The sequence below is a fragment of the Diaphorina citri genome, unplaced genomic scaffold (assembly GCF_000475195.1).
Source record: "Diaphorina citri unplaced genomic scaffold, Diaci psyllid genome assembly version 1.1 scaffold714, whole genome shotgun sequence".
Classification (NCBI taxonomy): Eukaryota; Metazoa; Arthropoda; class Insecta; order Hemiptera; family Psyllidae; genus Diaphorina; species Diaphorina citri.
In genome coordinates, this window is record NW_007378147.1 from 140,903 (window position 1) to 149,630 (window position 8,728).

The 8,728-nt window shown below is 37.5% G+C and overlaps 2 protein-coding genes across 3 annotated transcripts in view; one reads left to right on the top strand and one right to left on the bottom strand.

Moving 5' to 3' along the window:
* Window positions 1-773: 773 nt before the first annotated feature.
* The window catches only part of LOC108252662, a 10,652-nt gene continuing 2,697 nt past the window's right edge, over window positions 774-8,728 (bottom strand). The window contains exon 2 of the mRNA XM_017444988.2: window positions 774-1,283. Within this exon, the coding sequence (XP_017300477.1) occupies window positions 861-1,283 (423 nt within the window). The 3' untranslated portion in view covers window positions 774-860. The remainder of the gene's footprint in view (window positions 1,284-8,728) is intronic.
* On the top strand, window positions 3,066-4,296 carry LOC113468366. Of its 2 annotated transcripts, none has more exons than XM_026825200.1 (2): window positions 3,066-3,556; window positions 3,624-4,296. In XM_026825200.1, exons 1-2 carry the CDS (start codon window positions 3,135-3,137, stop codon window positions 4,216-4,218), a joined length of 1,017 nt encoding a protein of 338 aa, XP_026681001.1. In that variant the 5' UTR covers window positions 3,066-3,134; the 3' UTR covers window positions 4,219-4,296. The 2 variants fall into 2 exon arrangements, with proteins under 2 accessions (XP_026681001.1, XP_026681000.1); XM_026825199.1 differs by having other exon boundaries at window positions 3,066-3,524; window positions 3,592-4,296.

The window sequence follows — 8,728 nt, forward strand, 5'->3', positions numbered from 1 at the left end:
GTGTTGAACAGCACTTTCTTACACTTCATGGGTACCTTGTTATTCCATATGAGGTCTCGTACGATGTGATAGAATAATGGCTTGCTGGGCCTAACATAGTCCGTCTGTTGTGTTGTCAAATACATAACTAACACTTCAGAGACTTTCCTTACTTCACTGTGTACACAGCTACTTCCTGAGACGTTTGAAACCATCAGGTTGTAAGTGAGTAGTATACCTACCTTTTTTGTTCACTTTATGACCAGCGCTATGCGTAATGTCACCATCACTTTATTTATGTGAACTTCTTTTGTGTCACAGCTTCATTTACAAATGGGAAATGTAAACCTCTCCAACACAAGTGTGCCAGTAGTACTTCAGCACCCTACAGCACCATTCTCTGCCCAAAATAATCTCTTCAATCAAGCTCCAGTCCAACCTTCTCAACCTCTGAACCCTCTCGGTCAAACATTATCCAATAACTTCTGGCAATAAAATAACAAACGAGAATTTAGGTATACCTACCTACACTGTGTTCATAAAGTCCCAGGACACCCTTTTAACTTTTTTACTGTTCACCCTAAGAAGCCGAAATTTTGCATCCAGCCCTTGATTACATACATACATAACCATTATCGTTCTATCCTATAGGACAGGTCGATGAACAAAGCCCCTCCACCAGACTCTATTGCTATACCTTTGGTTAGCCTTTATATCTTCCCAGTTTCCTTGTTTCTTCCCAACATCAAACTTGATAGTGTCTTCATAACGATATCTTGGTCTTCCCTTGGGTCTTGTTGTTGTTGTTGTTGTTGTTGTTGTTGTTGTTGTTGTTGTTGTTGTTGTTGTTGTTGTTTTTAACGTTTCCGACAGCATCAGCTTCACAATTCCGTTTCTAAATCTAGGAACTTCGCCACCACCACGGGATCAGTCCAGAGGGATGTTGGATCCAGAGTTGTGGGTTTGGATGGGCAGGAGAACAAGTGCCAAACATCGTGGTTGAGACTCTGGCAGAGAGGACAGGTGTCTGCTACTGAGGGGTCGAGTCTAGCCTTGTAGTTATTCAGGAGTTTGCACCATCCGGACCGAAGCTGAGCCAAGGTGCATCGTGTGGATCTTGGGAGGCTCTTTTCTGACTCATCTACTTCTGGCAGTGCGTTGGTTCCAAGGACTTTATTAGGGCTGTACCCTTCGATTACAGTGTTGACAGTATTGGTGTGGATACGTTGAAGGATGGATTTGTAGTTGTCACTGTTTGGTTCTTCATCTTCCAGGTGCCGTTCCCGCAGAATGGGTAAGTACTGGTTTAGCTTTTTCTCCGATACTTTCGAAAGCGTCCATACTTCTGAACCGTACAGTAGGACTGGTTGGATGATAGTTTTGTAGATGCGGAGTTTAGTAGTTCTAGATAATAGCTTGCTTGACATTAGCTTTACCAGTTTCAGTCTTGTAAAGATTTTAAATATCTGGGAGTCACCATTACCGATACCGTGACAGAGCAGACTGAAATTGAGAACAGATTAGCTGCAGCAAACAGATGTTTCTGGTCAGTTCAGAAATCCAGTCTTACCAAAAAAAAATTTTCAGCGCGATTTTTTTTTTTTTTTTTTTTTTTTTTTTTTTTAGCCCCTTAAACGTTGCTTCACTCATCTCTCACTCTTCCTCTTCACTCACCTCTCACTCTTCCTCTTCACTCATCTCTCACTCTTCCTCTTCACTCACCTCTCACTCTTCCTCTTCACTCATCTCTCACTCTTCCTCTTCACTCACTTCTCACTCTTCCTCTCCACTCACCTCTCACTCTTCCTCTTCACTCACCTCTCACTCTTCCTCTTCACTCACCTCTCACTCTTCCTCTCCACTCACCTCTCACTCTTCCTCTTCACTCACTTCTCACTCTTCCTCTTCACTCACCTCTCACTCTTCCTCTTCATTCACCTCTCACTCTTCCTCTTCACTCACCTCTCACTCTTCCTCTTCATTCACCCCCCACTCTTCACTCTCCTCTTCCTCTCACTCTTCACTCACCCCTCACTCTTCACTCACCCCTCACTCTTCCTCTTCACTCACCTCTCACTCTTCCTCTTTGAGAAAAAAGCATATTACTTTGACGTTTATGTCTTCAAGATATTAAAATATAAAAGAGTGGGGTCATATAGGATGTCAAATGAAAATAGTCAATAATTAATCCTACTCGTACATATTCTTTGAGAGTTCATTGAAACGATTAGTACATTTTCTGTTCTAATATCTAACCTTCAGCTGAGAGACCTTGCCCAGTGAACCTGTGTCAAATTTTTTCGTAAACTTTAAGTTTTAATTAAAAATAGTTACAATAAACTAAAGTGAAAAAAGAAAGAACACGAAGAAACATCAAGAGATGAATTGATTTGTAAGTTACTCTACTATAAGCCTAAAGTCCAAAAAAGGACCAGTATAATTAATTTCAAGAAAAATTAATTTAATAAATCGGAAGAATTGGTAATGGTATCCATTGTCTAGGTAAAAACGTTGGTATATAAGTTTGTGATAGGAAGGTACCTATACGCATCACCTGATAGATACGAGAGCCCGATACTAGATACCTACCTGTGTTAATACATAGAGAAGGTACCTATACGCATCACCTGATAGATACGAGAGCCCGATACTAGATACCTACCTGTGTTAATACATAGATTACATAACATAGTGTATCAGCGAGGAACGATCTGAATCCCTAGTATCGAAGCATCGGTGACGTCATTGTTGTGACGTAGGTATCTGTCAGTGGTTACTGTGAGTGGAGGTGGAGTGCGTTACGTCATCGTTATCAACTCAAGTGGCGTTCATATCTCGCGCGTACTACTGAGTAGGTAGAGCTTTATCTCTGTGAGTATAGTTCTACAGCCAAAGTCAACTAACGAGAGTTTCATCAAGTCTAGTACAGAGGACAACGTACATTTTTTTAGGAAGATGGAGCAAATATTATACAAGAGTTGAAGAAAATAAGGGAGGATTTCAATGTGGAGCAACAGGAAACAAGGAAGTTGATAGAAGAAAGGTTTAGTACCGAACAAGCTGAGAAGATTAAAATCAATGGTCTACAGCCAAAGTCAACTAACGAGAGTTTCATCAAGTCTAGTACAGAGGACAACGTACATCTTTTTAGGAAGATGGAGCAAATATTACAAGAGTTGAAGAAAATAAGGGAAGATTTCAATGTGGAGCAACAGGAAACAAGGAAGTTGATAGAAGAAAGGTTTAGTACCGAACAAGCTGAGAAGATTAAAATCAATGAAAAACTAGATAAACAAGATTCAAGAATTAACAAACTGGAAAAAGAAGCTAGGAAAAGAAACGTCATAATCTATGGGATGAATGAAGGACCTCATGAAAGTTTCATGGACTTGAAAAGTAAAATCAACTGGATATTTAATGTAAAAATGGAATTGAATATTAGAGGAGAAGAAATCGACGAGTTCTTTAGACTAGGTAAAAAGAATGAGGAAAAAAGAAACAAACCAATAATTGTCAAGATGATTAGTAGTTGGAGAAAGTCCGAGATTATGATGAGCAAGAGGAAACTCATTGGAACCAAAATATTTATATAGTAGTTGGAGAAAGTCCGAGATTATGATGAGCAAGAGGAAACTCATTGGAACCAAAATATTTATAGAAAACGACCTAAGCGAAGAAGAAATACTGGAAAAGAGAAATATGATTGCGGAAATGAAAAATCTCAAAGCCAAAGGCCATGAAGCATACATCAAAGGCAAATCACTAGTAGTGAATACGGACAAGCATAAGAACAATGATGGAGTGGGAGAAGAAACAAATGATGGTGCAGTCGGCGGAACCAGCGCAGATGTTGGAGACGGAGTGGGCGCAAGTGCTAGTGAAGTTGATGATGCAATGGAGTCCGAAGAAATTGTTAACACTACAATCTATAAAACACCAAGCAATACACCTGGAAAAAGACTACTGTCCCCCGAAAATGTCAATGAGATAAGAAAAAATCTAACAAAAGAGAGCGCACTGAAGAAGATAAAAGGAATAAAGCAGCTACATCGTAGATCTTATAGTGATGGACAAAAAACACTAGATGAGATGTTAACGAAAAGAACGGAATCTAAGACTGAAGAACAAAAAGATACCTCCAACATCGCCTATGTCAGTATCATACACGATTCATCTAAGAAAAAGGATGATGAAAAAAACGAACCAACCTCCAAAACTGTAAAACAAAACCTTCAATAGCAATTCAAAGAAACAATAGGAAACGCAACTCGGAACACTGAACAGGAAAAAACGGAACAGAACAATGAAACAAACCCCTCAAAAGTACAAAGGAGCAAAGATGAAACAAGGAAAAGAAAGATCCCTGAAATCAAAATCGCAACATTGAACGTACGAACACTTAGAACAGAAGACAGATTGGAAGAGTTAGAACTAGCCCTAGACGAAATGAAATGGGATATTGTGGGATTAGCTGAAATAAGAAGGAATAATGAAGTATTACACGAGATGAAAAATGGTTATGTGCTACTCCATACGAAAGCAGATAAAAGCATGTTCGGTACAGGATATATGGTGAAAAATAAGCTGATCAACAACATAATACAATTCACACCAGTTTCAAAAAGAGTTGCTGTACTGAAGATTAAGTTCAAAAAGACCAAATGCACAATAATCCAAATCCATGCACCTACTACTGATCATAAAAAAGAAGAGATCGAAAACTTCTATGAAGAATTAGACGAACTAATAAGGAAGGAGCAAATGGATAATGAACGCCTCATAGTACTTGGCGACTTTAATGCGTGTGTAGGAAGTAGACAAAGAGGAGATGAACACATGATGGGGACATATGGCACAGGAAAAAGAAACGAGTCGGGAAAACTGATGTCGAATTTTACTGCTACACATAACTTGAAAATTGTAAACACTTATTACAAACATAAAAGCAGATGGACATGGAAATCTCCAAACGATAGTACATACGAGATAGACTATATTTTAACAAACAACATGAAAAATATCAAAGAATTCACAATTGCAGAAAACTTAAAATTTGACACTGATCACAGACTACTAATGGTTACATTTATACCGGATAGTCAAGATAGATATAATTCAGAAAGCGTAACAAGACTAAAAATTAAAAACTCCGAGGACATATTCAAAAACCATCTAGAAGATCTGCTAAAAGAAACGGACACATCTGAAGGAACCGTACAGGATTCATACAATCAAATAGAACAAGCAATAACAAACGCTGTTTACAGGGAAAATCAGACGAAAAGAACCGAGAAGAGAAAATACAGCCTTAAAATATCCGCTACAACGAGGGAACTTATAGAAAAAAGAGAAAAATTTAACAGAATTAAAAACAAGACGGCAATAGAAAAGATAGAACACTCGGAGCTGAGGAAATTGACGAAAAAGAAGATCAGAGAAGATATACAGAAATATGAAGAAGATGTAATTTCTAAAATAATGGAAGCCACAGGATCAACTAAAAAAATAAAGAGAGAAATATCAAACGTCAAGGCCAGTTGGATTCATAAAATGAAAAGAGAAGACGGAACCATAACAACAAACAGAGAAGAGATACTAGAAGAAGCAACAAAATATTATGAGAACCTGTACAAAAATGAAAATACACAAACGGAACTTGAAACCTATATAGAACATACGGGCACAAAAGAGAACAGAGAAGAATTTAACAAGAGATACAGTATCATGAAAGAAGAAATAGATAAAGCAATAGACGAACTCAAAAAAGAAAAAGCTCCCGGACATGACTGTATAACAAACGAACTAATCATAACCGGAAGAGAATACTTAGTCCCAAAACTACAAGAAATTTTCAATCGAGTAATGCACGAAAGAACAATACCAGAACAATGGAGTATTAGCAAGATTATATTGTTGTACAAAAAAGGAGCAAGAGAAGAAATAGGCAACTATCGGCCGATAAGTCTTTCGTCATGTATATACAAAATCTTCACTAAAATTATTCAACAGAGATTGAGAAAAAAACTTGATGAAAATCAGCCGCAAGAACAGGCTGGATTCCGAAGCACATTCTCCACTATAGACAATCTGCAAACGATCAACCAAATATTAGAAAAGTGCAGAGAATATCAAATAAAGGTATATATATCAATAATTGATTATAAAAAGGCATTTGACAGTATATATCATGGCAGTATTTGGAAAAGTTTAAGAACAATACAAGTTGATGATATCTATATTCAAATACTTCAAACCCTGTACAAAAGTAAAGCTTATATAGCCTTGGACAAAAAAGGGAGACAGTTTGAAATCAAGAGGGGAACTAAACAAGGATGCCCACTTTCTGCAGAGCTTTTTAACACCGTTCTCGAACAAATCTTCAGAAACTTGAATTGGGAAGAATACGGCCTACCGATAAATGGAAAGATGATAAACAACCTCCGATTTGCAGATGATGTTATTTTGATAGGAAAGGACATGATAGAACTGAAAACAATGATAAAAGAACTTGAAGAAGAAAGCAAGAAACAAGGATTATTGATAAACACAAGCAAGACTAAAATTCTAACAACAACAGCAGAAGCAGTAATAGACAACGACAAAGAAACAATTAAAAAAGAGAAAGAAAGTATATACCTCGGACAGCTTATTTCATGCGACAACATAATCGAGAAAGAAGTAGAAAGAAGAATAAAAATTGGTTGGAGTAAATATTGGTCCATGAAGAAAATATTCAAGAGTATGAAAATAAACGAAAAATTGAAAACCAAGGCCCTGAAGATGTGTATATTTCCAGCTATTCTTTATGGATGCCAAACCTGGGCACTGACCAAGAAGCTATCGAAAAGACTGGACGTAACCCAATATCAGATGTTCAGAAGTATACTACATATAAAGCGAATGGACAAGATTAGCAATAGAAGTATCAACGAAAAACTGAAAATGGAAAATCTGAGTAATGAAGCAAGACGATTAAAGTGGAGATGGGCGGGACATGTCATGAGGATGAGCAACGACAGATGGGCGAAGATGACAACTGAATGGATCCCAAGATCAAACAAAAGGACAAGAGGAAGGAAGAAAGTCAGATGGTGTGATGAAATGGTGAAGAACGTTGGAGCGAAATGGCAGACAGTAGCAAGAGATAGAAAACCGTGGGAAAACATTGTCAAAGATATTTGTAAATAGAAAGATACAAGCATAGTTCTGGTTCTATAACTAGGTAATCTAGGTTTCATATTAAAGATGTAATAGTTAAGCACAATTTCTGATATATATATATAAAAAAAAAGACAACGGATCTGTATAGTTTTTTTTTTTTTTTTTTTTTTTTTTTTTTTTTTTTTTTTATAAAATATAAAAAAAACATTTTTTTTTTTTTTCTCCTCTTCAATTTCTCTCCTCCCTCTATCTTTCCCTCTCTCCTCCCTCCTCCCTTTCTCCTTCCTCCTCCCTCTCTCCCTTTTTACTCCTCCCCTTACCTCACCTCTCCCTCCTCTTACCTATAACTGCTCCCTCCATTCCTTTTTCCCTCCCGCTCTCTCCTTCTCTCTCCCACTTTCTCTCTTTTCCCCTCTTTTCTCTACTCCGACTCGTACTTGTAAAAACTTCTACCCTGTATCAGGAAAACCGTTGCGGGAACAAACGTGAGTCTTGCAGGGCACAAGATAACGGGTATGTAGCCCTGTTTTTAAACATCAACAAAAAGGTGTGTAGTTATAAATTTGCCCAATGAAAGAACCACAAAAGCACAACCCTGCGGGTCGTGGATTTAACATTTCATAAAACAGAGGAAGAACAGGTAGACTACTAAGACCTACCTGTATGTATGCCCTATCAGTCGATGTTGTGTCTATGTGCTCAGATTAAATCGAGAACTAAAGACCGACTGTCTCTATGTATTGATAAGCAAACAAGTTGACCTTTTACTAGCCCAAGTTGATGATCTGTCAGAGCATGCCATCTCGAAGATGACATTGGGTGATTTACTAACGAACATAGCTCACGCATGGATTCGAAAGCTAGCGAGTATAATTAACAACGGGACATTTGAGAGGAAAAGCGCTAATATTCTGAACAAGGTGATGTTCACCCAATTTAGGAGTCTCTGAAACAGAAACAGAAAAGTGGAATAGGCACTGGACTTTTGGCATGCATACACTTAAACCTTATTAGAATGTCATCTTGTCAGCTAATAACGATGAAGGTAGTAAGGTGTTGAAAGTGTTCTGTTACAAAAAGTATAAAGTGTCCTGAGTATAGGATAGGTAGTCCTTTAGTTTGTATAGTATCTTTCACTAGTAGAAGGTTAGCATCCATTAGGACCACAGTTAATTAGTTTATAGTGTAGCTCCAATTGAATATATGGATCTTGTGGTCATTAATGGATCCACCAAGATCCAGTTCTCTATGAAGTTGCCCAGAATAACATGGGCTTTACAGATACCATACATGGATCGATACATATGTAATACAATATGGCCTCATGTATGGTGGATACATGTGAGCCATACCACTGCTCGTTATAAGGATCATACAGTATAATAAATGTCCCACTGTTTTTTGATGTATTATTATTATTTGGGATACCGTGGGTAATTCCCGTTCCCAGTGGGGACGTTGGTCCGTTTCCAAAAAAATAAACAAAAAACTCAGTCGATATATTAATGTTGTTATACATAAAGATTTTAACTTTAACGTAACTCTTTTTTTATATGTCTTATTTTGATCACGAACATACTATAAATAG

Excerpts from the sequence above, each read along its gene's own strand:
- LOC113468366 (XM_026825200.1), top strand. The coding sequence starts at position 3,135 with ATGGAGCAAATATTACAAGAGTTGAAGAAAATAAGGGAAGATTTCAAT. Across the intron at positions 3,557-3,623 it reads AAGAGGAAACTCATTGGAAC|CAAAATATTTATAGAAAACG; the intron begins CAAAATATTTAT and ends ACTCATTGGAAC.